Source organism: Hylaeus volcanicus, chromosome 7 (assembly GCF_026283585.1).
Source record: "Hylaeus volcanicus isolate JK05 chromosome 7, UHH_iyHylVolc1.0_haploid, whole genome shotgun sequence".
In the NCBI taxonomy this organism is placed as follows: domain Eukaryota; kingdom Metazoa; phylum Arthropoda; class Insecta; order Hymenoptera; family Colletidae; genus Hylaeus; species Hylaeus volcanicus.
In genome coordinates this window covers 20,759,347-20,785,644 of record NC_071982.1, presented here as the reverse complement: position 1 = coordinate 20,785,644, position 26,298 = coordinate 20,759,347, and the positions used below count along the sequence as shown (strand labels likewise).

Genomic DNA, 26,298 nt, shown 5'->3' with positions numbered 1-26,298 from the left:
TTGGTCAGCCCCTCTATCGGGAAAACGCCCAAGTTTGTCCTCGATTAGTTCCTCTTTTTACTGGTAGATGGCGCCATTTATATGTTTTTACCGCATTATGGTAATTTATCGATAAAACCAAGTAAATGGCGCCATCTACCAGTAAAAAGAGGAACTAATCGAGGACAAACTTGGGCGTTTTTCCGATAGAGGCGCTGACCAAATTCCGAAAATTAGTTCCATCTATTCAACGCTAGATGGCTTTCAATTCAAATGAAAACGCGCGTAATTTGAATTAGTTATGCAAACAATTCATATTATATAACGTAGGAGTCTAAAACAATATATGCACGTGTGAATCCTTAAATGTTTAAAGGACATTTCACTTATATTATTTTATATCGAACTGTAGTTTATACTTCAATGTTTATGAAAAAGGTAATGTTGTATTTTATGTATTAGTGCAGTGCAACATACTTGTACAACGTATTGTAATAAGATAGTTAAGGATGAAAGGGAAAAAGGACCAGTATATTCTTCCACTTATGCTTATGTTTATTTATTAATTGTTGCGACGGAAGTCATCAAACTTGAAAATTTAATAAAAATATTCACAATGAGCATTCTTTCTTTCTTTCTCCCGTACGTTCATATCCGTTCTCACCCTCTTTCACACACTCTCTTGCGCTCTCTCTCGCATTCGTCTCTGTTACGCGCACGGCCGTAACATTTTTCGTGAGCTGATGCGCATGGTATGGGCCAATTTAACCGACGTAGAACTCGTGTCCAGCACTCGTTGGACACTTGTGTGTTGTCTGGCTATGCATTTATGAATGTGTGGTATGATGTATATGTACATTCAATTATTAATAATTATTATTAATAACAACAATAATTAATTAATACGAATAGAAAATCATGTTTCACGGCGAATGACTTGATTCTTTATCTTCAATTTTTTCTATTTTTTTTTATTTTTTTTTTATTTTTTTAAAGATTCGATGAATGTTCGTTCCAGAGTAATCGCTTCTCATTGTCCATACGAGTGAAGTATGTTTCAGCGATGTCAATGCAATACGCAAATTCGGTTAAGCGAGGCCTTCAGTTTCGGCGAATTACTGTTTCGAAAATTATTGAAAAAATTTCGAACAGTGATTAGTCCTTGCTCAACGTCAGAGCTGCCAATGACAATACATAAAGCTGGGATATCTTCACTGTGGTCACTCTGGCATTAAAATTACAATAACAGCATGATTTCCTCATAGCAAACCGACGTACTATCAGTTTGCCGGATTGATTGTATCGTTAATTCAGTCCAAGATGACGACCATATCATCACCGCGCACCGCTCTTTGTGGATGAGGTGGATGTAAAGGTACTTGTAATCTACGCCACGGTTTGCGCGCTGCTCTTCGAAGTTCTACAGATGAGAGGGTTCTTCTAAGTCTTCTACAAAAAACCAATAACACGATAAAATTGTAAGTTTGCGAAACAGCATGTATTGCGTCGTAGAAAAAAAATGTGTCGAGACACTAACTTGATCTGATTCGAAGCGCGGAAATAGACATCATCGGGTGCGTCCATCCATGAAATAACTTGTTTACGTGCATTACTTCTAGACAATGGAGGGCCGTGAGGCAAGGTATGTGGGTGAGCGGCTCTTCCATTTAAAGGTGGTGCTAATGGAAGAACAGGAGGTGCAGTGTGTTCCAAAGCGTGCTTTGGATGCAGCTGCTGAGAATGGTGAGCTCTTTTTGCAGGTGGTCCACCAGGGAGCCCCGCACTTAGGGCAATACCTACAAAAAATCAGGAACTTCATACCAATATTCGAAGAAAAGTGTAGATAATTTCATGGTGATATAAAATTATTAAACCGATGTTGTGCATTCCTATGGAACAAATTAATTTGACAACGCTGGTTATTTTTTTTTGCCGTGTATTTAAACTCATAGACACTGAATTATTTTACCTTCATCCCAATCCACATCAGAGTAGAAGCCAGTAAACAGAGATCACATTCAGTACTAGGACTTGGGACTTAATCGCTTTAATAGATTAATAATTACATGATCCTGAAACTTACCATCTGATCCGTTGATTTCGTCGAACGGAGGTCTTGTGCGTTTCAGTATTGTTTGTTGCGTCTGCATAGTAGGTTGTGGCTGAGGCGGAGTTACTGGCAACCTATCCACTTCCGATTTATTTGGTACCCTTTCGTACAAAAGGCTTCCATCTGCAACCGCGTCAATCGATGAGCATAAAGAATTTATATTTTTATATTCAACAATCGGTTACATACCTGGTGCTTTCGGCGGTTTAGGGAAAGACACCCGATCAGGTTCTTTTCGTTGTGCTGGTGCCGTAAGAGCTAACCAATCCCAATCACCGGGTTGCCGTGGAGCGGGATGATCCCCTAAACGTGTTGCTATGTCGGTGACGCGTGGACGAGGTCGAGGTCTCACAGCCCGTGCTAAAATACGTAACTCCGCAGGACTTTTTGATGTCAATTGAGGAGAGGCGCAAAGATGTCGCAGTGGCGCTGCGTTTATAGGCTGATGAGGTGCTCGGGCTGCATGTCGTGTACGTAACTGTGCTGCGCACAGTCTCCGTGCAGCTCGCGCCAAAGCTGAAGTACGCAAATAAAATGCGGAACGCGTTTTCATCACAGGTCTAGGAGATCCGCCGCCGCCGCCTCCACTTGCTCCGCTTCCACGTAAATCAACGCCATGAGCGCTTGCATAATGGCGACTTAGATGTGCTTTGAGCTTGAATTCTTTACCACATGAAGGAATACTACATCGATGTGGTCTGTGAGCACCGCAAATTCCTTTACTTTCCTCGTCTGAGCCTGTACCGCCTCGTTTTCTGTCCAAATCAACATCATCGATGCGCGACGGAACCTGGAGACACCATCCATAAGTAATATATAAAATATGATAGACATCAACTTTTGCACTAATTAGGAAGTGTATCTAATTTAGATGTACCTTAAGACCCCCGTACTTCTTCCAATACGTCCAACATGACTGACACAGACGACACTGCATATGTGATGGGCCCCAAGCATACCATTGCGGGCTTTGCATAACTTGACAACTTTCACACGGCTTACCACCAACTCCGACCATTAATATTCCAGTATTATCAGTCGCCGTGTTACCATTGCTATTGCCATTGAGAACACTAGTTGGTTTTCCGTTACTGTTACTATTACTATTACCAAGAGGTACGATAGTTGCTGCAGTAGGTGCAGTTGTAGGTGGCGCGTTCTTATTATAATTTGGTATATAAACCTGTTTAAGTTTACTTTCAGCTTCTACAGCTTTTACCCTCTTTTGTTGTACGTATCTATCCGTTGTCTTCCACATGTAATAATATTCGATAACGTTTTTTAACGTTTTCCATGGTAACTAAAATACAATATTCGTTAGATCAAACAATCGATAAGCGAGGAATAAACTAAACAATAGACACTTACAAAGTCTTGACGAATATCGGCGAAATCTTTTCCGTATTTATCAAGGGCTTCTTCGAAAAGATTAGCTTCGGATGCGCTCCATTCTTCCATTTCGTCTCTGCATAATACTGGACCAGTGCTCGGCACCAAAGACGACATTGCTTTTGCAACATCGTAATTGTGCCGATGCAAAGTATCCATTGCATGGAACTACAAGTACAAACAGAAATCAGCGATAATCTTTTATACGCAGAAGCATGTAATTTATAAAGCAATGATATAATGATATAATGATATTTACAAGAGTAATGTCTCTTGATGCAGCTGCTGCAGACATATGTAAAGAGGGCTGCTTAACTGAAGACGAACAGTCTAAAGCTCTTGCGAATGTGCCTACGGATCTACTGACAACGAGGAATTGATCAATCTGACGGTCTGTTAGGGAATGCCGCGGTGTCCAAACCAAAGTTTCTAAATCCTGTAACCTACGAGGATCCGATTCCCTTTCAGCAGGTGTGAACGGAGATGGCGCTATACCATCAGCTTGATATCTACTGCCTACTCTAATTTCGCCTGTAATATTGTGTTTATTAGAATTAAAGTACAGAGAGTAAAAGAGTACACGATAAGTAATTGTAGTATTTAATATTTTCTGATGCCGATAAATACCTTTGTCAGCGAGCAAAGTGCGCTGAGCAGGATCAAATACTAAGCAATAAAAGAAAGAATCCTCTTTGTTTAAATAGCTTAGTAAAGATTCCGTTTCATTTAACAAAGTTACACAGCATTTGCCTCTTATGTGTGTAGCCGGCATTGTTTCCACCTGACGCGATAGAAATAGTTCTCTGTGCTTCATTTGATGACGTTGTTTAGAACTTAATTCTGTAACTCCTCCAGCACCTACTACACTCTCTTCCATCCCTGCGTATGAACAATTTAAATTAAAATTATATTTCGTTATCGTGACGTTCGAACCGATGTTAGGAGAAGCATAAATGAAAACAAATACTTTACTTAAAGGCGAATAAAACGAAAGAAACTGCAAACACTTGATACGTATGAAAATTTTTGGACAATTTCATTATTTATTGTAACATAAACCAACAGAATTTAACACTCAAGATAGGATTACTTGTGACTTCGATTAGATATTTTCAGATTGTTCATGCAGTTTTGGTCTTCGATTCATTTTTTTTTTTCCTTTCTTTTCTTCGATATACATAAATTAAATGTAAATGAAACGCAGGAATGTGGCAGAATCAATTAAAACTTACAACACTGAACTAAAAATATCAGCAAGAGCGGGCAACAAAAAACGGAAATGAAAGCAATATTAAGTGATACACTATCTATCATAACAAAAAATGAAATTAATTCACGAAGGAATGTAAATTGTTTAAAGAAGCCTCAGATTACTAAAGAATTATCATTTTGTGCGGCGGGATTCTTTTAAATGATAAGATGATTGATCCGGGTGAAATTGTTTTGATGAGCATGAACGTGAATTTTATGCACCAGAAATTGAATAGATCGTTGCGACGATCTCTCGAGAAAATAATCTACCGAAAATTATAAAAATCATATAAAGAACAATGAAAATGATAATGACGGTGTATTGTCACAATGTGCGGGTCATAAAGTTTCACATTTACTGAGAAACAAACAAACCCCTTCCAACATAACTTAAAAGAAGAGGTCATAGTTAAACCGAATTTATTGTCTCTTTGGCCTTACAGTGAAAAAACCTAGGCTTCTGGCATTCACCAAGATTACAAAGATTTTTATAAATCCCGCCGCTAGATCATTAGCCTTGTATCATCACTGGCTTCTATATGAGACTAATGAGACAATCAAAAGGTGCACATTATAGAGTACTTACTCATGAATCCCTGTACAGTAACTCGTATTTTTAATGGAATCAAATAATTGGAAGAATGCAAGGAAAATGCTTGCAGTCAAAGCTACCACGTTTAGTACCAATTTCTATACGATGACTGTTTATAAAAGAACGTAAATCAACCATTTAGTAACACATCGATAACCAAGGAGAATACATTATTTTTAACGTGAAATTTTATTACGTGTATGTTCTTATAAAAATGGTACATGTAAATTACTCAGATTCATTTATAAGGGGCACCTTTCGATCGACTGCTCACTCACCATGAGGCTCTTGGGCCTCTGATAATGGGGCCTTCAGCCATCCACCCTTCCCGCCCCCTTTGTTCATCACTTTGGGCCCGATCCCATCTTTACTAGTCATTTCCTTAGTAGTATCTGGATTCTCGAGTTTCTGACTCTGTGTGCTCGCAGGGGAATCTGACCTCTGCTGCTCCGCGCTTGCCACTGTAATTTGTATCATAAAACCCACTCTACTATTTCTCATTTTTATTTTATACTTTCCTTAATGGAACATTAAAACATGCTGTTATATTTTATAATCGAAGAGAACTCGATACTTGTACATGTAAAATATTATACACATCCATCGATCCATTGAATGGCATCATTGATTATAATTTCTGATTATGGAATGGTATAAACAACAATTTTGATTCTGTCAACAAATTCCGGTCACGTTTCTATTTACAACTGCATTATACTTGTGTGGTTCAGACGTATAATATTTATATCACTGTCAACAACCTTGTTCGTTATTTAAATACGTTGTATACATATATTGATGATATTTATAATTATATTAATTTCTTAAGATATTCATCTTTTTTTTCATTTACTTATTTATACTACATTGATATATGTATTTATGTGATGGGTATATGAGAAACAGCACAGAGTACACCATATTATACAGTGAAAATGATATTGATTATAACAGTAGTTGTGCATTACTCTTAAAAAGGAAAACCCTTTTGTGTTAATCGTCGAGTAGATGATGTTTAAAAACCCCATCCCCCCTCCCCCCTAAAATGATGAGTACAATCCAAACGTTTTCGTTACAGATTTTTTGTCAAACTTGAAATCGTCATTAACGAGAAGGGAGGATAAGAAAAAAATCCGGGGGCAACATGCGATACCTAGAATATGTTCTTGGTGTAACCCCTTTTTCATACATTCGACGCATAAAAATGCGGACTCCCGACAAGACAAAGATTCGTATATTTTTTTCGTGAAATTCGAGGTACAGAAGAGCAAAGTACAGAAATGGTAGAGGAAGGGGAGAGAACCCGATTCGAAGCAAATACCGGCGGACGGACATAGAGCCACGAGCAGAGAGAAACAGAACGGGAGAGCGTACATTCGCGTACACATACACACGTACCGTACATATATACACGGTAAAAGAAGAGAAGGGAGGGAAAGAGAAGCGGGGGAGAGTAAATGCTTAAAACGAAGATGGCTAGTGGGCCCCCACACCATTTTCGCCCGGGCACACACGCGTATGTGTGCGTTCCTGTTTTCTCTCTGCCCGTTATTCGTATATGACTATGTGCTCGGTTATCGTGTACGTTCTATCGGTGTTCTTACGGGTCTGTGTCCGAGTACACGTAACACACATACCCGACCAACCCCTGCGTCAGTCATTCATTTAGTTCAGGGTGGCGGGAGGCAAGGTGGGGTGGTGTGGGGTACTCGGGCGAGAGAGGTAGAAAGAGGTGGAGGAGGTGGTGGGCTAGCGGGTGCACCACCCCCGACCCACCCCCTGCAGATCGATACAACCCCCGTTCCACCCCTCTGCCACCCCCAACTTTACTTATTATACATTCCCACCCCCAAATCCCCGCGTCTCATTATCTTTGCCACTGCAAAGGAAAAATCGAGAAAGGTTCGCAGCACACGTACATGTGCCCTCGCACACGTCTATGTACTGTACGTACATATCTATGCGCACGTGTAAATATATCCACAATACACGTATACATATATCTATATAAATGTATATACAGCGAGATATGTAAAACCGAGCCAACTTTTTACCGAGAGATGCGTTATTTTTCTGTACGTGATGAAACATATTGAAGTGTGTCGCCTTTCACGCGAACGCAAGTTTATCCTGGCACCGAGGTCTTTGAACTTCTATTCGAGTGTTGTATATATATATACCAGAACGTTGAAAAATCATGTAATGGATCGGTAAAATTGTATCTTTATCCGAGCAACATCTAACATTTTTTTTTAAGAGCGAATGCTCGCTGCTAGCGTGGCTAATTTGCAATTTCGCTTGGACCATTTTTAATGATTTACGTTCGAGCAATGCGAGGAATAGTGCACAGAAACGATCGGAATGCATTTCATAAACGGTAACGGTCGCGGGTCGTTGCATGTAGCAAACTTTTTTTTTTTTTTCGAATTTTTCATTGTCGGTTGGTTTGCGTGTATGCAACGTGAAACAACATCGGCCAAGTTCGTAAAAAATTGAGGTACTAAGGTGATCTTTCGCGCTATACGAGAGGAACGTTTCAGTTTTCTTCATCTGTAGATGACTATCGATCTCGTGCCGTAACGCGAAGCAACATAAATGACATTACTCTCGTATGTACAATACATTAATATTACTATTCAATCGCCTAAACATTACTGTTTCCAGGTAGATGGTCAAAGTATCGGGTCTCATAAATTTCTTCTAATGAAATGGATGTTCTTTTATTTAAAAAAAAAAAAAAAATAAAAATGTTCAAATCTCAAAGAACCATGTAAAATCAACTTTCTCGAGTATTTGTTCATTAGCAAAATTGATAACAAGCAAATACCATGACACTTCCAATAAAGGATTGAACGGTTGTAATATTTTATAGATAAAGTATGAGGACCATAGTTTGTACAACAATATAAATTTCACTTACATTGATGTTTATCTGCAAGCATGATTAATGTAGATGGTAAATCCCTCCGCCTGAAGAAGCACATGACTTTTGCTTCAACATTTCCACTTGCCGTCTAAAATGACAAATTGGATGTATTTATGGAAAAACCATGAGAACGTGATGTAATGTATGACATAAAATGTAAATACATTTGGACTTGATAAAGACTCGAATTTCAAATTATGGAACATTGCGGAATTTTGATTTTGTTCAATTCAAAGAAATATATTCTTACCTTGTTCAATTCTTCTATCCTTCTAATCTGGTAGGGAGATGTGGAAGATGTTTCGAAATATACGTAATCTACAAATTAAAAAAGGAATTATTTATTTAGCGAACTTTTAAGTTAGATGAGAAATCTGTTTAATTATACTGTAAATGCAATGCATCAATAATATCAATACGCGCGTACGCGTATATATACATACATATATGTATATATATATACACGCGGTAGTATATTTATAATTCAGTAAAAGAAAATTTGATTACTATAAATAAGTGGTATTACTTTGAGGCAACGTTTCGTTGTGATATATATATTTATTTATATATACATATATGTATACACATTTCGCATGAATATGTAAATAATGATATCGCTACTACGAGAGATACATACGACATGAGAGAAAATATCGGAAAGTTTCATAAACTACGTATCGAAAGCTGGCAGGCATTGCAAAATAAAAATACAGCATTATTATTAACTAATAATAATTAAATAGCGAATTCGTGAATTTTTTTTAATAGTCGAGCGTGCGTAGAAAGGACGCTAGAGAATTAAATATCCTTTTCGATGTCGGTGTAATATGGGGGCAATGAAAAATATTATTCGATATAAATAAATGACTCTATGGATCATTGGCACGAAAGTGAAAAGAATGGAAAAAAAAAAAAGAACATGACTCGTGATCGACAAACAAAAAATCGAAGGGAAACGTAATATCGAATTTTAATGATTGGGATTCATCGTGTAAAAAATTAGCATGACCTGGACGAAGGGCGCGAGAGTGGGGTAAGAGGGAGTAGAAGGAAAGCAGACTATAGGACGCTATATAAGAGAGAGCGGGGAGGAAGACGGGAGATCCAGATGAAGAGAGGAAAGTCGAGGGGCCGAGCGCGGGTAAAACGTAGATACAGGGGACGCCATCGCGATCACCATTTGCAAACATTAATTTCTCGGGGTTAATTAAAGCTGCGTCCGAGACTCGACGCGTGGCCATCAGCCGGCGGAATGTGTATGCGGTTACTTTACCTCCCACCCGGTACATGTTGGCCGTCATGTTGCTGGCGTCCTGTGTGGCCCCGAGAGCGAAATTAGCGTTCTCGTGGTTACCGTGGTTCTCGTGGTATTCGGCCGGCATCGGCATGAAGGCTTTTTGTCCTCCAACTACACGAATTTATTAGCCGACACTTCCCCACTTGTCCGCGGAGTCAACACTTCGCGGTATCACTCCATCGTGTTTGTTTGTCCCTCGATCGACGAAAAAAAAAAAAAGTATCGCGCTTGCTATCCTATATATCGTGCTCGCACCGACCCGTTCCCGCCTATAATGTGACACTGAACGATCCTCGTGTATGCATACAAGACGCGTGAAAGTCCCACACTCGATTCGGCTCACGTGTCCGTTACCGTGACGAACATCGTCAGTGGCCGTTGCACCGTTCATACGGGAACACCGCCATTTTCATTTTGCCGAGCGGGCTACATATACGACCAGGCAAAACTGCCTGCTCCCCTCTACCGGAGCTCGGTTCGCTCGCTTTCCTCCAAACCCGCGTGCATTCGAAACTCCACTGAGACATACGATCACGATTTTTACGCGATCGTTCGTTCGTTACGGCGGAAACGCGAGAACCTACTTTTACGAATTTTCGGTAGAAAACGGCGCGATCGGAACGTTACAACCCGGTCAACGAATACCACAAAACAAGGCCACGAATCGGATACTACCAAGACGACGATTGCGCGGTCTCGAGAGCGTCTGCGTACCCTATCGAGAAGTGGGGATAACCAGACACGATGGAGTGCCAATTTTTCGGCGCATTCGCAAATCGACCGCGAAATTTAAATACTTCTTTTCGATTTTTCTTACGAACATTGCATCGTTCAACAAATGATAATATTTCACTCGATTTACGATATGCACCGAGTACATATATCATATATTCAACGGAAATTTCTTCGATAAAGGAGATCGAGATATACACTTTTCGATATCTACGATAGCATTTCATCGATTGCAAATAGCTACGGCACTGTGAAGCAGAGACAAGTCGAGCAATGGCCGTAGAGCGGCAAAATACCGTACACAAGTTCCAAGCTATTTTTTCGACTTGTTCGAATTAAATATTGTTCTTACGCGTACTCTGGGCGTCATTCAAAAATCGTAAAATTTAATAAAAATACACATCGATATATTTAGACTATTCCTCTCGATTTGTTACAGCTACATTAAAGTCTTTTTACCATTTTTTTAATTTTTATGGATTCGTGTGGAGGAGAGACGTTACAAGGATCAACTACAGATTTTCTTCGAATTTACATACACTTACGATAAAAGACAATAAATGAAGATCTCTTGTTTAGTATATGAAATATTTATATATTTACGAAATTAGTCTTTCTATACAATTGCTTGCGCACAGTCACATATTTCATCTGTTTCAATTAATAAAAAAAGTTTATGTAAATGAATAATTAAAATTACTCACTAGTTTGTAGAGCCTGTGTGAGCTTGCCTTTCGCGTAAAATGTTTGGTAATGCGCCTGACTAATAATAAATAGTGACGAATATGTCGATTTGATGCAAATACATAACGCAAAGTTATATTCATATGTACATAGTAATAGTAGTATAGTGGTAGTAATAGTAATACATATCCGTGAAAATGTTCATAATTTAATTTTTTGCAATTTAGACGATCATTTAAGGCACACCCCACGGTCTTTACCAAGCAATTTTGTTTTGTTTATTAATATAATATAAATAAATGTATACTGTTGTGGATACTATTAACCTAAATTTATTATCATATTACTTTTCGTAGGAATAATTATTTATACTAAATATAGGTAATAATCTGTTCTGTACATAATTCTATGTCTTTCTTATGAATCTTTTAAAATGGATAGTCGTATCATTTATTAATGATAATAATGACAGTAACATTAATAAGAATAACAAGATAATGCATAAATGAGATGCATAAGACGAGAACATGCTCCTTTTCTTTCATTGTAGTATCCGAATCATGAGTAGTAAGAATAATCGAAATATAAAATAAATTCAACCATCTTAAAACGTGAACATATTCGTGCGTTTAAAATAGTCGAATTGCCAAGTATTCCTTTTGTAATCGAATAAAAAGCAGTGAGCATATCTAAAATTGAACGAGTATGTAATACATACATAATATTAATTACATTAAAATTCCGTAATACTACTCATGATTTAATTTAATATTAATATAAAATACCTATGCCAACTCTTGACAGTTTATGCATTTGTATGTACAAGTATAGCACCCAGACTTCGTCCCACTGGTTGCATATTTCTACTTACTATGATACTATTGTTTATGGATAAAAAAATACTAATATATCGCATTGTCGATGCACGGGCAGTGTTTGCGCAGTTTTGTCCATTGATAAGGCACCAGCTTTTAGGATCCTGAGATTCAACCCGCATGCTTTGACAGATTTAGAGGCATATCTAGAAACGAAGCAATGGAAATTAGTAGCGTTTACGATATATCGCGAACCAAGGATATGTTTTCGAGTACGTACCTGAAGGAGGTGTGAGAGTTTGTTCCCTGTAGTCTTTGTAATGATGAACTGGAGGTGATGGAGGATGAGGTGGCGGTGGTGCGTACAATGGCATAGGAGGTGGATAATGGACGGGTGATGGATAATGCATCCATAAGGGTGCTCTATATGGTCCAGGTGGTAACATCGGTACACCGTAAAGTGGATGCTGAAGAGGCGTATTTGTAGTACCAATGTATGGATCCACTCGTACCCTCGGATACGAATTACTTGATGAGTATTTCACAGTTTGTCTGTCATCTGGCTTCAATAAATTTCTCAAAAAGCCCTGCTCATGACTTGGTTTATCTTCTCCTAAGATACTCGTTATACTGTACGACGATAATTGTTTTGGCGAAGGAGTCGAAGCACTTGTCGTACAAACAGGCTGCGGCGTTGCGCGTCTTTTGGATGCCTGGTCTTCTAACGATACTCTCTCCAATTCGCGCAAAATGCGTTTTCGAGGTGAAACAACATTAGGATCTAGAAGGCGTGCTAATTTGTCGATGATTAAATTTAAAACTTTTCCCGTCGATGTACCATTCGCTTTGCGTGTCGGCTTGGTATAATTTGTTATTGATTCTGGAACAAGTAGGTGTGAAGTGGAATCTAATGGACGTCTACGCTTTCTCGCGATTAACCCAGGATGTGCACACAGACGATTTCTGGGATTTCTATAGTAATAAAAATTAAACTCTGTGGATATCCTACGTCTTGGATTAGCTTGTTTCCAACAATGATCTCTTTGCCAAGGACTCGATTGAACCGATGAATTATCATCAGAGACTGCAAATATAAAAGTAGCATTAAAGTTAGCGAATTATCGGCAAAATATTATTTTTTAACTTACCGCTAAGAGAAGTAGAACTCTCCTGCCTACTCGGAGTTGTGCTAGCAGGTGGCCAAAAGGTTTTCTTTGGAACTGGAAACCACGTAGTTCTTTCTCCGTCTCTACGGTGGGACAGTTCCAAAATAAATTTTCCATCTTTAAAAAATTTTAACCGTCCGCCAGGTGTTGGAAGTAAATTGCTATCGATACGTGTTTCCGAATGATGAGTTGGTTGGGGACTTGAATTTTTACCATTTGCCTTGGTAAGGGTTGAGTGCAATGTAGGAGGATCACGTGAGCACATTTCTGTTGTGCCCCTCACGTGACCTGCGTGAGCATGACATTCTGCTGACTTCTCACGCATGCTGACACTTTACCGATATCCATTTTCCTCCGCTTGACCTTTCATACTTTAGCCTCTTAATGTCGATTAAAGAAAAGAGGCAGGACTTCCTAAGGTCCTTCTCTTAAGCTGTGAACGATAATTGGCAGAGACTTGTTACAGTGCTCTTGCTTCACAATGTAGAGAAAGCATCTTTCATAAAGGAATTCGATGATATTGAAGATATGTGAAGCAACCAAACAACAAGTTGGTTAAAAAAACAAAGTTTTTTGACAATAGTGTCAAAACAAGGATATTCTGCAGGTTCCTTTCAGAATCAACAAAGTTGATAATAGTACAGAGATGCAATCATATTGGCTTCATTCGTTTAAAACTGTCAAATTGACATTAGCCAAAAAATGACAGCGAAGAGCAGCGTTGCTCTAAAATATAACTAATATTTTTTCTTATGCCCAAAAAGAATTGTTTGTGTAACGTGCCAATTAATAGATATCAATTAAACGAAACGATATTTAATCGAAAAGGGCATTATCATTGGTCCGTCAGCAACATTTTGTGCAAAATTCCAAAAGGAATTTGATATACATGAGTGGCAATCGTTAGACACCCACCCACCCACGCACTGCCGCCTTCTGCGACGAGTTCTATTCCATCTCGAAGAAGCAGCTCATCACGTTAATAGATGTCTTCGAAGCCAATCGCGTTATATTTTCCGCGAATTATTGTAACTGGTGTGTAACTTGGCTTTCTAAGCGCGAGATATTCACGGACCAAACACGGGACGGGCACTCTATAGTGGAAAACACGATTCGGCCGACACATGTGTTTCACTTCACCCACGAAAGGTTTACGTGTCCACTGCAATTGAGTTTATTCGTTCGACGACCCTTTAGAACGTGCGTCCACCATCGTTTTCCTCGTGATTTTCGATGTTCGGATGTGAAAAAAAAACAAGAATTTCTCGCCTTCGTGTATCCTTCTCGTCGACAACACTGTGGCGGTTCGCGGTCCGCGCGTTCCTCCGTTTCTTGGTCCAACTCCCACGATCAGTCTGCAACACTTCCTTCAAAGCGTCCAAGTTACGTCGAATCTATTATGCTTACATCGGTTAGAAAACGAGCTGCAACTTCATTTTCGATCGACAATAGAAATACATCGATCATCTCGCGTCTTCTAAATACCAACTAGAACATACTCTTGTCAGATCTATGCCATTTATCCATTAATCATACCTTTAGCGCAATAAAAGTCATTTTATAAATCCCCTGAAATACGTCTCGGTGACGTTTGTATTTTGTTCGCCTGCGATAGACCAATCGGATTCGTGTCTTTTGGCATAAATGAAGTTTGGCGGGTAATATTTTTCATCGCTGCTGTAATCTACGGTTGCCCCACGTAAACGTTCCCGATGACTCTTTTGGAAGAATATCAGGAGTTTATCGAGCGCGATCCAGCCAATATTTCCTATTTGTGGAAACTTGTACAAATATTTTTTTATTTACTATCCATAATTAGCGGTTACGTATGCAGTATTTTATTTTACTTGATATGGGTATAATAATAACGATATTTCTATTTCCTTCGTCCCGATGTTTTAAACGATAATTTAATTATTTTATAACGAAATTTCAAGCAACAAACATTCAGTGGCAACTGTCCACTTTGGGCTAAATCTGTTTCAATGTTACCAGTAGAATCGCAATTACAAGACACGGTTGATAATGACATAATGAATTCAGATTTTTCAGACTGGTGGAATTATATTATCACCAGTTACAATTACAATTATAAATGCATTGTGTATTTTATTACATGTTTTTTGTCTTGTATGTTTGGAACTGTGTGGCTCACTTTATTTTGTATCTGTGGAAAAGGTGGATATGATATAGCAATGTAAGTAATTGTAATTTTTGTCCTTAATTGTTACTAGAAATGTAAAGCCATATATATTATATTAATGAATAGATTTCAAGCACCATGGAGAATTGTTCCTTACGCTATGCTTTTTAATTTAACATTTACAATAATAACAACATATGCTACCCTTGACTTGGAGAATGGATATAAAGAGTTTACTAATGATGTAAGAAATGTTTTTCTCAACATCAGCAACATTTATGAAATACCTAGGAATAAAAGGTATGGAACAAAAATTATTATATTTCATAAATATTGTTTTAATTAAAATGTGTTTACAGTGAATGTGAAATTGCACATATATATGTGGAGACTTATAACATTTATAAACATAACACGTGTAAAATGCTTGTCTGGCTGCAGGTTCTTTTTTCTTAATATTTAAGTATTTTACTTTTATAATAATGTGTTAAGCTATACATTAAATGCTTTCAAGACTTTTTCAGGTATGATGATGTGGAGTTGGATAGGAGGAGCAGTGGTATTAATTCTCAGAATAATAACAGTTGTTGACTTTAGAATTTTAAAAATAAAAATTTATGAAGTTCCAAACAAGAACCAAACCGAAAAAAAAGAATAGTTTATGTACTTTTTTTTATAAATGTGCATTTATTATAAAAACATTGATTAACATGCTTGATTTATTCCCTCCAACTCTCTCAATAAAAAGTATATATCTTCTTTAATTAGTCTAAAATCTCATTTTAAAAAAGAGAGCATACTTCTCTTTCAATTTCCTATAACCACCAACAGTCACCTTACATATTTAAATCCTTTAATTACTTCTCTGGATTGATACCATTGATAAGGAACATTTATAATGTTTCCATTTGATTTATTTAAACACTGAATAGCCCTATCTTTGTTGATATTAGATTCAGATAATTCATTATAAACTTTCACTATATCTATACAATTACAGTCTATTTTAATTTGTTCGCTGTGGTGAAACTTAATGAAGAAACAATTTGAATTCCGTATCGGAGGTATATATTGTGGCTTAGGTAAAAAGAAATCAGACACACTATTACTATCACTTTTTTGTACTAATACAAAGGTGTTTGTAGGATTCAATGGTGAAGCTATTGCATCTTGAAATTCTGAACATTCTAGCATTGACCTAAAAAAATGTTGTTATAACACTTTCATTACATTGGTAATAAACGAAAATAAAAAAAATATTGTGCAAAATGTTTACTGACCTCATTAGACTTAACAAAGGTTTCCTAGAAGTATGTCTACACTCATGGTGTTCTTCGCTACTAAGAATGTTGGGTGGAAATTCCAGTCTAATGTGCAGCTTTGGTGATATTATTGTAGCACCAATAAGTATAGCAATTTCTTTTACGTTGCAACCTTCGAGATGAAATTGTGAGTTCAACTGTTCCGACGTACATTTTAAGGAGTTTAACAATGTCTTTATATAGGATGAATTTTTATCGGTCGGCTTCACGTTCGTTTGCAGTTGAGTCAACGAATCATACGTAAATGGTATTTGTTGCTTCTGATATAAAATATACTTTAACAGTTCAATTATAAGCTTCACGCAAGTACCACTTGTCAAAGGTTCGTCCAATGCTACGTCAATATTCATTTCGGCTTGCTCTCGTACGAGTTGTAAACAATCTGACACATAACCTAACCCCAACTTTTTCATCCAAATATGACTCTTACAAATATATCAACATATTTTTCTTTGCGACGAAAACTATTGCGGCCTAATTGCAATGTCAAAAGTAATATTACTTGTAGCCTTCGATTTAAACTCTTAATTAATGTTATGGAACGGAATGGAATGAAATTTCCGCGGACTAACCAAAGCAAAAGCTTTCTCCTCTGTCATCTTCTATGTAACCGGTAGCGCTTATTAGCGGCAGTTACTGGAACTAGTAAGTTACTGGTAGTAACTTTCTCCTATACTTTATCCAGCGAGATTTTGTGTTTTGATAATAAAATAGATACATATTCAATAGGAATTATACAAGTTCTACTATTTATTTATAAAGGGAAAGTTAAAATTAATTTATTCCTGGCCAGAGATACACAGCTGACCAATGAAATTTCGTTGCAAATGATGTTTTCTTTCCAGAGACCATCGTCTTGGTAATTTGCAAATTTGGTAATTGATGAATAGAGATATTTCAGGCAAACAGGAATTCGTTAATTACGTTCAATACTTGCAAAATAAAATAATAAAATTTGCGAAATAAATTTATTACTTGAAATAAGCTCAATATAAATTGCATTGTCAAAGTTGGCGAACTTGTTTGATGTCTAACTAACGTCAGATCATTTGCGTCCGACATTATTAGCTAAAATGGCGGAAGCAAAGTCACGTCGCGTCGCGCAAACAGAAGATTTATCAAATGTTGAATTCGAAACCAGTGAAGATGTGGAAGTCATCCCCACGTTTGATAATATGGGCCTCAGAGATGAATTGTTGCGGGGGATTTACGCTTACGGTATTATAAACAATCTTATATTAGCATGTAAACATAACCCATTCGCGTATCTCCCGCTTTTTATTTTTAGAGTAATGTGTCTCGTAATGTGAATAAGGATAACGATATCGAATAAATACCATCTTGATCATAGGTTTCGAGAAACCGTCGGCTATTCAACAGCGATCTATCAAACCTATAATGAAAGGACGAGATGTAATCGCACAAGCTCAGTCTGGTACAGGAAAAACTGCAACGTTCTCGATTGCTATATTACAATCTTTGGATACACAAGTCAGAGAAACCCAAGTATTAGTATTATCTCCAACCAGAGAATTGGCAACACAAATACAGAAAGTTATTCTGGCATTGGGAGATTTTATGAATGTTCAGTGTCATGCCTGCATTGGAGGCACTAATCTTGGAGAGGATATCAGAAAACTAGATTATGGACAACATGTTGTATCCGGCACACCTGGCAGAGTATTTGGTAAATTTTTTGATAATATAGAAGATTTAATAAAGCTAACACGAACAAATAAATAAGTTCAATAAATTCTGTGGTATTTTTAGACATGATAAAAAGAAGAGTTCTCAGAACTAGAGCCATAAAAATGTTAGTTCTTGATGAATCAGATGAAATGTTAAATAAAGGTTTCAAGGAACAGATTTATGATGTGTACAGATACCTCCCTCCAGCAACACAAGTTGTACTGGTATCTGCAACATTACCACATGAAATTCTTGAGATGACAAGTAAATTTATGACTGATCCCATTCGTATTCTTGTCAAACGGTGAGTTGAATATTTTTTTAATTTAAGACACCAGGAATAACTTATTATTCTTTGCAGCGATGAACTGACTTTGGAAGGAATAAAGCAATTCTTTGTAGCAGTTGAAAGGGAAGAATGGAAGTTTGATACGTTATGTGATTTGTATGATACACTGACAATAACACAAGCTGTAATTTTCTGTAATACTAAACGTAAAGTAGATTGGTTGACTGAGAAAATGAGGGAGGCTAATTTCACAGTTTGTTCTATGCATGGTGATATGCCACAAAAGGAAAGAGATAACATAATGAAAGAGTTTAGGTCTGGTCAAAGGTATGTCTTTAAATGTACGACTGTATTTAGTGTTATAAATACAATGTTTGTAATTTTATTTTATTTTGTTTACAGTCGCGTTTTGATCACAACCGATGTCTGGGCGAGAGGAATAGACGTGCAACAAGTATCCCTTGTAATCAATTACGATCTGCCCAATAATCGTGAGTTATACATTCATAGAATAGGCCGTTCCGGTCGTTTCGGAAGGAAAGGTGTCTCTATTAATTTTGTCAAAACCGACGACATAAGGATTCTTCGAGATATAGAACAATATTATTCAACGCAAATTGACGAAATGCCCATGAATGTAGCGGATTTAATATAATCTTAAGATTCACAATTTTATTAAATAAGAATTTATGTGAAAAAGTTAATTTTATTCTAATATCACAAAATTATGTTTTCCATGCATCTTTTTTGTTGAAAAGGATATGAGAGATTTCTTAAAGGTGATATTTTTAAAGGAGTATATCGCTTTTAAAGATTGTAAAGTTAGTCACGTTTACACGTTTTCAGTTTCTAAAAATACTGTGAAATGTAACAGTATCGATAAGACAGTCGATCGACATTGTAGAATGTAACAAACTTCTAACAGAGACATAAGAATAAATGACAAGCGGAGAAATAAATACTTACTTTGTACCTTCTAAACGATTAATATTGTATCATGTGAACCTAAAATTAGATCATAATCTTAATAAAATTGTTTTATATAATATTTATTATACCACTATTATAGTAATACATATATATTACATACAAAAAATTACGTTTTGATATTATTGAACAAATATTTTCCAATTAAAAAATAGTGAAAATGCTTGCAAAGGGAAGATGTGTTGTACCACTGAGCTGAAATAATCAATAACTGGTTCTCTGGGTTTAGATGGCAGCAGAGCAGTGTTTTGATTTAGTACTCTGGAAAAAAGTAATTTCTATTTATTCTGCACAGTGTAATTATTTTTATTCTATCCAACAAAACTATTTAATGACTCCCCTTTCTCTTGATTCTAATCGCGTATACATAACTATACGAAATACTCTGTTTTACTTATGAGGTCAATGACACTCTATTGAAAATGACAGTGTATTTAGTGTCGATATGTAGTAAGAGCAGACAATACAAATGAAAACATCCCTGAATAGTGAATCTCAGAAAAGTACAATGGTAAGCAAACATACGTGTTTAAACAGAAATTAAAAGATATGGAAGTACAAGAGGATTGTACACTTCGAAGACAGCCAGTTCGTCGTTACCAAAATGATTACAAATCTGATGGACATGTGTCAACTTGTAAGTATTAATATTATTTATTCAACAATTCTATTATGCTTGAAGATTATGTTTCATTGCAACATATTTTGTCCAGCAATGATGGTCAATCAGCCACAGTATTTAAACGTAGGCAGACCTACAGTTCGAATAGCTGTAAACTTAATGACTGGAGTTTTTCTAACAATGGATATCGAACAGAATTTTACTGCCCAACAAATTCTTGCAATAATACAGACTGAAGGAGAACTAGGACTAACAAGAGCTCCTTTACTAACTGGACAGACAGTGTTTGCTCTATGGCTTTGCTCATCAAGACTAGAAGTTCAATTACGTTCAAGCCACAAACCTATAGAATTGGCAGCAAAGTGGAACCGCTTAGTGAGAAAATATAGTTCAGATATAGAAGAGACTGATGAAGAACCTTTATTATGTCTCAGGAGGAACGTATTTCTTTCGCGATCGGATGAGGAACAGATAAAGGAAGCTAAAGTGCTAGAATTATTATATGCAGAAGCTAGGAATAATGTACTGCAAGGTAAGATAAGGATTTATTCGAGCTATTTATATTATTTTTTATAGTACGTTAATATACATTTTTAGGACGCTATCCGTGCGAAGGTCAAGCACGATACGCGAGCTTAGGAGCACTTCAAGCACGCATCGAACTCGGCCCGTACAATCCTCAGAGTCATACTCTAGCATTCTTTAGAAGACATCGTGGTCGGTTTCTACCGCATCACTACACTTCTCCCAGTTTGCTGTTGGGACTAGGCCTTGGATTAGGTTTGGTGGGAGGAAAAGGAGCACCAGAGGCACGCCTTCTCGAACAGTACAAACGAATACCTAATCATACGGGAACTAATACGAATTCACGGAAACTGATCAGAAAATACTTGGAGTTTTGTTGGAGTTTGCCATGTTACGGAGCAGCATTTTTTCAAGGGCAGATCGAACGTCCTGTAAGAGGTTTAGCGTCATGGATCACGAATCGCGATATGCACGTACTTATAGCTATAAATTCATCAGGAGTTTATATCGTCGACGATATGCAATGCGTAAGGAACACGAATTTATCTAGTAATTCCTTATTAAATACAACGATAAATTAAACGTAATTCTCTCTTATAGAGCTTACTACTGGGATTGAGATATTCAGAACTGAGTTGGGAAATGGCAAAGCCTTCCGACGAGGGTAATCTAGATTGTCTACCTTGTCTATTCTTACAGTTTCCTGTACGAGAAAATGGAGCACGAGTTTATAAAATTCTACAAGTATTCTCACGACAAGTACGATTTATTTCTAACGGCACGATGATGCTGCAGGAATGAATTAAATTATAAAGTTATCCTATTCGCAGGCAATAATGATGGATACGTTGATCTCTGGTTTCGCCGAGGAACATCGTCGTCACGGGGCTAATGGTGATGTTGCAAACATCGAACGTTTATCTGATCACTCGATAGGTTGCAACACAGGAAGTTTTACAAATAAACTTAGTAAATTTACATTGGCCACTTTCGATGACGAAGGTAGTGACGTAAAACGTGTTTATCCTTTTAGTAGGCATTGAAAATATTTATTATTGAAAATTGTTTCAGGTCGATGTATCGGACAAATGGGCTCATGGTCTTTTCAATAAATGTATTTATTTGAGTTGCGTATGACTTCTCTCATATCGCCATCATTATCACTAGAAACAATCGATTTCTTACCTGTTGCTTTCATGTAGTTTTTTGGAGTGACGCCAGATATGGACTTTGTTGCAAGTGATTCACTAACTGTCTGTATCGTTTTGGAACTAAATCTCTATGACGATTTAATCTGGTCTCTAATGTTATTAACATGAAATTGATTTCGTTCATTTTCTCTAATATTTTCTCTTCTTCTTCGTGGGTTAAATCTTCGCTCTGTACAAATAGTTTAATATTGAAATATTACTTTATACAATACATACGTGCAATAAGGTCATTGATTTTACAAAAAAAAAAAAACAAAAAAAAATTCACCTGCGTTAGTAACGTCTGCATTTTCTCCAACTCTTGCGAATATGCGTCGAATTTCCGTAAAATTTTGTTTGCTCTTTGCACAAGCAGTTGTTTATAATCATTGAGACACTCGTGTTGTATTAATTGAGCCTGATCTTTGGATATCTCTGCTGGATTTCCTATACGCGCCAAATATGGTTTCAAATAGTCCGCGTCTTCCGTGATGTCTCTTTCGCTCTGTGCATGTGCCCAGGTACTCTACGTTTAACAATCGGGAGTGTTAAATCAGTGAAAGCCGAGAAGGTATACTTGTTAATTATTATTTCCATACCATGAGTACATCTGTCGTCGACTCCTCGTCTCTGTGTTTGTTGAAAACTGATGTCAACAACTTTGGTTTCATATATTCGTCGTCCCTTGTCTTCAAAAAATTGAATACTTCAACCTCGGCACTTCTAACGTGAGTTACAGATTGATCTTCCTCCTTGAGTTGCGTCTCTAGTTCGTAAAATAAATCGAGAGCTTTGTCGGGTTCGTCCGAGGGCTGTAGAAATAAATGAAATTGTACGAGTTTGAGCAGGTTTATTCGTAACATTTGTTCGTAAACATTGTTTAAACGCTCACGTTGTATCCTTGCGTCATAGCAGGATTTAGAATCAATCGATCTCCCCTTTCTGCCAAAGGTGGTTTCACGTACATTCTAGTAGCTCTGGAATACTGTCCTGTATTGTAATGATACGCGAGACGTATTTCGTTATCTCCTATCGCGAATTCACGAATCGCTATGTCTTTACTGGCTTTGATTCTTTCGTTTCTATCAAACTCTTCGATGATTTTCTGGAATTCGAATATCGCGGTTTGGTATGTTTATCTACAGGTAGAGGAAGTATCAATTACGATAATAAATTTCCCATTACCCAAATGTATCGATAATGTATATCGTTCGGGAAGGGGACGCTCTTTTCTCGAGAAAACTGCACGTGCCTGTTCTCAATCGAAATTCTTATTTACATAGCAATAACATGATGTTCATAAAATTATAATTCAACAATTATCGACACGATTAGTTACTGTAGACGACTAGTGGCGGCGTGCGAGTCGCCTAGTTGCCGAGATTTGGCGGGATTAATCATAACCCTAGTAGATACGCATATAAACAGTTGTCTCTTTCATGATTTCACGAAACTTTTATCTGTAGAAGAATTCTGGTGGACTATGTTCCATGCAGTCTCTGAAGTCTAAAGAGTATGTCATTCTTTACTTCAACATATATTACCTACCGATAGTACAAAAGATCATCGCGATCGATAAAATGTTGTGTAAAGTAAGTCGGATCCATTTCGAGTAGCGACAGACCATCAAAACGAGCAACGTGATAAAAAATCAGACTCCTTTTGGCGTCCACCGTGTTAGGACCAGTTTCCAAATACTGATGCTCTGCGAATGTATCGTTAAATTAAAAACGAAGCTGATTAGGAGTGTTCGTACATCGAGAAACAATCAGACCTTTGCATTGATCAGACCGACCCCTCTCATAACAATCCACAACGGATTCATCGATTAAATTCCTTTTAGATTCTACAAGATTGTCCGATCTATTAGCATAAGTCTCTTGAATCTCGACAGGAGACACGTAATGGTAATCGTCAAACAGAGTGATCCTTTGCACCAGACCGTCCGTTTGAATGTATGGTGCATAAAGTTCAACTTTTGATTTTTTATAAAATATCGTTTTCCTACCATTTGGATATCGTTTTTCGTATTCTGAAATATTTTGAATCGAACTGTACAACGTATCCGAAGTTTCAATGTAGAGTAATCCCTCGATACAACGAACCTTGGTCGTTAATGTTTATTTTGTCCACATAGGAGAAAGGCATGTCTAAATGCTTCTCTTGTAGTATAGCAGAATCCTCATCGATCGCTTCTCCTACCCCACGCATTGTCCACGGTTCTCCTGGTAGCACATGCTCCCATAGTTCGACTTTTCCTAAATCCCACACTATGTTTGCGCACGATTTTGAGAACGGCTGCATGTTCACCCAATAATTCTGATCGTTCCATATACTCTCTATGCCCAAGTACAGCTCGTCGGCGTTACCAGCCGTTGGTTTATAGGATACACCAGTCGAAGGTTCGATAAAAAGTGGCCGAGAAGTCTCTTGATCTCTCAGTCCTCCCAACTCTGGTAAAATCGCTACCCAAGCATGTATTCTGTGTCCCCAATATTTATCCAACGGAGGCTGCTCTAATTCCTAAAGCCGAAAATAATTTTTCTCAAACAAGAATTACACGTGCATAGAGGAACGATATAAACGTCGTAGAAACGAATATCATTTACTTTGATTAATCTCTGCTGTTCCTCTTCCTGTCGTCGCAATTTCTCTTGCAATAGTTTTTCCTCTTCGTCCTCTAATCGAGCCAAAAATTGACTCTTATATTCCGTAGGCGGTTCAAGTTTGTACTTATTGTCAGAAATGGTAATCTGTACCGGCGATGCAGGGGACTGTTTTGGTTGCTTTAAGTAGGGGCACGACGTTCTCGTCAAATCGCGCATAGTTTGTTCTCTGGATGCATAACCGCTTACCACGAATGCATTGTATCCTTCTCCGAGTAGCAAGCTTACCAAAAATGTCGCGCATTCGAAACAATTACCTTTTCGTACTTTTTGCAACCAGATTGGCGATCGCAACTGTTTAGGCTGCGAACAGGAACAATATTACGAATATAAAATTAAATAAACGTAGATATTCATAGATAACCTCAAAAAGTGTACGAGGTTCCGGTAGGTAAAACGTTAACGTTTATTCTTCTTTTCCAGAGGAGATACCGACGGTTGGGAAGTAGTAATCGACGCATCGACCGTCGGTAATTTATGAAAGAATGTCCGGTTACCGTTAGTTTCCCGTGAAAACGCAGAAGTAATAATAATAACAATACCAAAGAGTAAATACGTCGCACACATAGCTACTAATCGTCCATACGAGAAGAGTACACAGTGAAACATGCCGGCGAGCACGTGGCAGCTCGTGTGTATTCTCGGTCCCTGACCTACGTCACCGTATTATGATCTACGCGTAGAATTTACTGCATCGTGCCACGGGAATCACCGAGCGGTATAGAAAGAGAAAGACGTGGGCAACCAAACAAAAGGAAAGGGGATCAGTGGAACGCAAAAGGACGCGCGTGATTATTAAATCCACGGAAAGGAGCTATCAACGGTGAGTCGAGTTCTGTCAGCTGTCGCGTCGCGGCAAAGAAATACGATCGCACGGTTTTTCGAACGTTCTCGCCTGTTTTCGACAAATTTCGCCAGAAGGTCCCCGAAGGTGATTCGAGTCGGCCGAAAGGGCGCCTCGCCCTTTCGTGTCTTGGAACAGGAGAGGGCAGTCTTTTTTGCGGGAGCGCGTAGCCTGGGCCAGAGGGTAGGGCAGAGATGGTCAGTGGGTGGTGCGGCTATCCCTCGACCCCTTCACCCACTTCCGCCCCCTCTGTCCACCCAACTAACCTTACCCTATCGCCGACCCCTTCCTTCCCCCTACCCACCGACGCCCTCGGTCCCGCTTCCTCGCCCATTGGCGGTGCTCACTCGCCCGCCTCCCCTGTTCCCTCTTGCCGCTCTGGCCGTCCCTCGCTTGCCCCGCGCGTCACCCTCGTTCCGCGCGACCCCTTCGACCGGCACCCACGTGGGACGCAAGACGAGGGTGTGAGGTAGCAGACAACGTGGAGATACCGCCACCGCGGCAGCTGCGCTCAGTGTTTCTCAACCATGAACTTACGTCCTGGCACGATAATTTACAGCCTCGACGAAGCCCGTCGTCTACGGGCGTGAATATCGCCGAGATATACGACACGCGCCACGGCGATAAATACATCTCTATAGGATTTAGCGCCTCGTTGCCGGGAAATTACGAGACCCACAGACGTTTTCGGTAATTTCCTTTTTAATCGCGCGGTACATGTTTTCCCGGCCACTCGCGTGACCGGCTTGCAGATGTTTTTAAAATAGGACGCGCGCGCGCGTAACTGTTCGCACGCGTTTCAAACGAAACAAGTATATCTGGACATTCGAAGCACCGTAGACAAAGTTTGGTGAAATTTCCAAAATTTTCCATTTTTACAATTTATTCATGCATATATAAATACAACAGGCGTAACCAAATAGCCGATGTAAACAATAACTGGAAACGTTCGCGTGTGTTCGCAGGTCGAGGGATCGTAGGAGTTTCATACATTTCGCGTATAACTTACTTTCCCTGGAGTAAAGTTGATTTACCGCGGAGAAGACTCAAAGATTTTTCCGATCCACGGAACCATTTAAA

The 26,298-nt window shown here is 38.2% G+C and overlaps 7 protein-coding genes across 11 annotated transcripts; 3 read left to right on the top strand and 4 right to left on the bottom strand.

The window, feature by feature from the left end:
- Positions 1-521: 521 nt before the first annotated feature.
- Positions 522-10,235, bottom strand: LOC128879417 (metastasis-associated protein MTA3-like). 4 transcript variants are annotated; one of them, XM_054128524.1, is made up of 13 exons: positions 9,521-10,234; positions 8,498-8,565; positions 8,242-8,335; positions 5,600-5,782; positions 4,106-4,357; positions 3,738-4,009; positions 3,458-3,646; positions 2,967-3,389; positions 2,279-2,879; positions 2,065-2,212; positions 1,949-1,980; positions 1,517-1,775; positions 522-1,428 (listed from the first exon to the last, which is right to left on the bottom strand). In XM_054128524.1, exons 1-13 carry the CDS (start codon positions 9,633-9,635, stop codon positions 1,290-1,292), a joined length of 2,775 nt encoding a protein of 924 aa, XP_053984499.1. In that variant the 5' UTR covers positions 9,636-10,234; the 3' UTR covers positions 522-1,289. The 4 variants fall into 4 exon arrangements, with proteins under 4 accessions (XP_053984499.1, XP_053984500.1, XP_053984501.1 ...); XM_054128525.1 differs by lacking the exon at positions 1,949-1,980 and having other exon boundaries at positions 2,063-2,212; XM_054128526.1 differs by lacking the exon at positions 5,600-5,782.
- Positions 10,236-10,847: 612 nt separating this feature from the next.
- LOC128879418 (uncharacterized) lies at positions 10,848-14,266 on the bottom strand. Its single transcript, XM_054128528.1, has 3 exons — positions 12,924-14,266; positions 12,056-12,859; positions 10,848-11,981 (listed from the first exon to the last, which is right to left on the bottom strand). Exons 1-3 carry the CDS (start codon positions 13,264-13,266, stop codon positions 11,947-11,949), a joined length of 1,182 nt encoding a protein of 393 aa, XP_053984503.1. The 5' UTR covers positions 13,267-14,266; the 3' UTR covers positions 10,848-11,946.
- Positions 14,267-14,453: 187 nt separating this feature from the next.
- On the top strand, positions 14,454-15,756 carry LOC128879420 (uncharacterized). Of its 2 annotated transcripts, none has more exons than XM_054128531.1 (5): positions 14,454-14,797; positions 14,879-15,138; positions 15,211-15,384; positions 15,444-15,525; positions 15,599-15,756. In XM_054128531.1, the coding sequence occupies exons 1-5, from the start codon at positions 14,654-14,656 to the stop codon at positions 15,740-15,742; spliced, it is 804 nt and encodes a 267-aa protein (XP_053984506.1). In that variant the 5' UTR covers positions 14,454-14,653; the 3' UTR covers positions 15,743-15,756. The 2 variants fall into 2 exon arrangements, with proteins under 2 accessions (XP_053984506.1, XP_053984507.1); XM_054128532.1 differs by having other exon boundaries at positions 15,609-15,669.
- A 15-nt stretch (positions 15,757-15,771) lies between these two features.
- LOC128879419 (MAD2L1-binding protein) lies at positions 15,772-17,021 on the bottom strand. The gene is made up of 2 exons (XM_054128530.1): positions 16,365-17,021; positions 15,772-16,282 (listed from the first exon to the last, which is right to left on the bottom strand). Exons 1-2 carry the CDS (start codon positions 16,817-16,819, stop codon positions 15,916-15,918), a joined length of 822 nt encoding a protein of 273 aa, XP_053984505.1. The 5' UTR covers positions 16,820-17,021; the 3' UTR covers positions 15,772-15,915.
- A 428-nt stretch (positions 17,022-17,449) lies between these two features.
- On the top strand, positions 17,450-19,392 carry LOC128879806 (eukaryotic initiation factor 4A-III). The gene is made up of 5 exons (XM_054129283.1): positions 17,450-17,624; positions 17,758-18,093; positions 18,177-18,399; positions 18,457-18,711; positions 18,787-19,392. The coding sequence occupies exons 1-5, from the start codon at positions 17,480-17,482 to the stop codon at positions 19,037-19,039; spliced, it is 1,212 nt and encodes a 403-aa protein (XP_053985258.1). The 5' UTR covers positions 17,450-17,479; the 3' UTR covers positions 19,040-19,392.
- A 216-nt stretch (positions 19,393-19,608) lies between these two features.
- Positions 19,609-21,766, top strand: LOC128879805 (FERM domain-containing protein 8). Its single transcript, XM_054129282.1, has 6 exons — positions 19,609-20,008; positions 20,085-20,525; positions 20,591-21,045; positions 21,119-21,277; positions 21,349-21,520; positions 21,590-21,766. Exons 1-6 carry the CDS (start codon positions 19,921-19,923, stop codon positions 21,628-21,630), a joined length of 1,356 nt encoding a protein of 451 aa, XP_053985257.1. The 5' UTR covers positions 19,609-19,920; the 3' UTR covers positions 21,631-21,766.
- LOC128879966 (dynein regulatory complex subunit 7-like) lies at positions 21,713-25,552 on the bottom strand. Its single transcript, XM_054129546.1, has 10 exons — positions 25,490-25,552; positions 24,318-24,677; positions 23,814-24,231; positions 23,483-23,740; positions 23,257-23,413; positions 22,894-22,960; positions 22,601-22,813; positions 22,308-22,520; positions 21,998-22,234; positions 21,713-21,898 (listed from the first exon to the last, which is right to left on the bottom strand). Exons 1-10 carry the CDS (start codon positions 25,550-25,552, stop codon positions 21,713-21,715), a joined length of 2,172 nt encoding a protein of 723 aa, XP_053985521.1.
- Positions 25,553-26,298: the final 746 nt, after the last annotated feature.

Bases quoted from the DNA above. Each gene is read 5' to 3' on its own strand.
- LOC128879417 (XM_054128524.1), bottom strand. From the start codon at position 9,635: ATGCCGATGCCGGCCGAATACCACGAGAACCACGGTAACCACGAGAAC. The intron at 5,783-8,241 runs GTAAGTGAAATT...TACAAATTACAG, and splicing joins GCTTGCAGATAAACATCAAT to TGGCAAGCGCGGAGCAGCAG. The intron at 3,390-3,457 runs GTAAGTGTCTAT...ATTGTATTTTAG, and splicing joins CCGATATTCGTCAAGACTTT to TTACCATGGAAAACGTTAAA.
- LOC128879418 (XM_054128528.1), bottom strand. From the start codon at position 13,266: ATGCGTGAGAAGTCAGCAGAATGTCATGCTCACGCAGGTCACGTGAGG. The intron at 12,860-12,923 runs GTAAGTTAAAAA...TTATATTTGCAG, and splicing joins GAGTTCTACTTCTCTTAGCG to TCTCTGATGATAATTCATCG. The intron at 11,982-12,055 runs GTACGTACTCGA...CTTCGTTTCTAG, and splicing joins AACTCTCACACCTCCTTCAG to ATATGCCTCTAAATCTGTCA.
- LOC128879420 (XM_054128531.1), top strand. From the start codon at position 14,654: ATGACTCTTTTGGAAGAATATCAGGAGTTTATCGAGCGCGATCCAGCC. The intron at 15,139-15,210 runs GTAAGTAATTGT...ATTAATGAATAG, and splicing joins GGTGGATATGATATAGCAAT to ATTTCAAGCACCATGGAGAA. The intron at 15,385-15,443 runs GTATGGAACAAA...ATGTGTTTACAG, and splicing joins GAAATACCTAGGAATAAAAG to TGAATGTGAAATTGCACATA.
- LOC128879419 (XM_054128530.1), bottom strand. From the start codon at position 16,819: ATGAAAAAGTTGGGGTTAGGTTATGTGTCAGATTGTTTACAACTCGTA. The intron at 16,283-16,364 runs GTCAGTAAACAT...ACATTTTTTTAG, and splicing joins CCTTTGTTAAGTCTAATGAG to GTCAATGCTAGAATGTTCAG.
- LOC128879806 (XM_054129283.1), top strand. From the start codon at position 17,480: ATGGCGGAAGCAAAGTCACGTCGCGTCGCGCAAACAGAAGATTTATCA. The intron at 18,094-18,176 runs GTAAATTTTTTG...TGGTATTTTTAG, and splicing joins CACACCTGGCAGAGTATTTG to ACATGATAAAAAGAAGAGTT. The intron at 18,712-18,786 runs GTATGTCTTTAA...TTTTGTTTACAG, and splicing joins GAGTTTAGGTCTGGTCAAAG to TCGCGTTTTGATCACAACCG.
- LOC128879805 (XM_054129282.1), top strand. From the start codon at position 19,921: ATGGAAGTACAAGAGGATTGTACACTTCGAAGACAGCCAGTTCGTCGT. The intron at 20,009-20,084 runs GTAAGTATTAAT...TATTTTGTCCAG, and splicing joins TGATGGACATGTGTCAACTT to CAATGATGGTCAATCAGCCA. The intron at 20,526-20,590 runs GTAAGATAAGGA...ATACATTTTTAG, and splicing joins TAGGAATAATGTACTGCAAG to GACGCTATCCGTGCGAAGGT.
- LOC128879966 (XM_054129546.1), bottom strand. From the start codon at position 25,552: ATGGGCGAGGAAGCGGGACCGAGGGCGTCGGTGGGTAGGGGGAAGGAA. The intron at 23,414-23,482 runs GTCTGATTGTTT...ATACATTCGCAG, and splicing joins TCGGTCTGATCAATGCAAAG to AGCATCAGTATTTGGAAACT. The intron at 21,899-21,997 runs GTGAATTTTTTT...CTATTTGTACAG, and splicing joins TGCAGACGTTACTAACGCAG to AGCGAAGATTTAACCCACGA.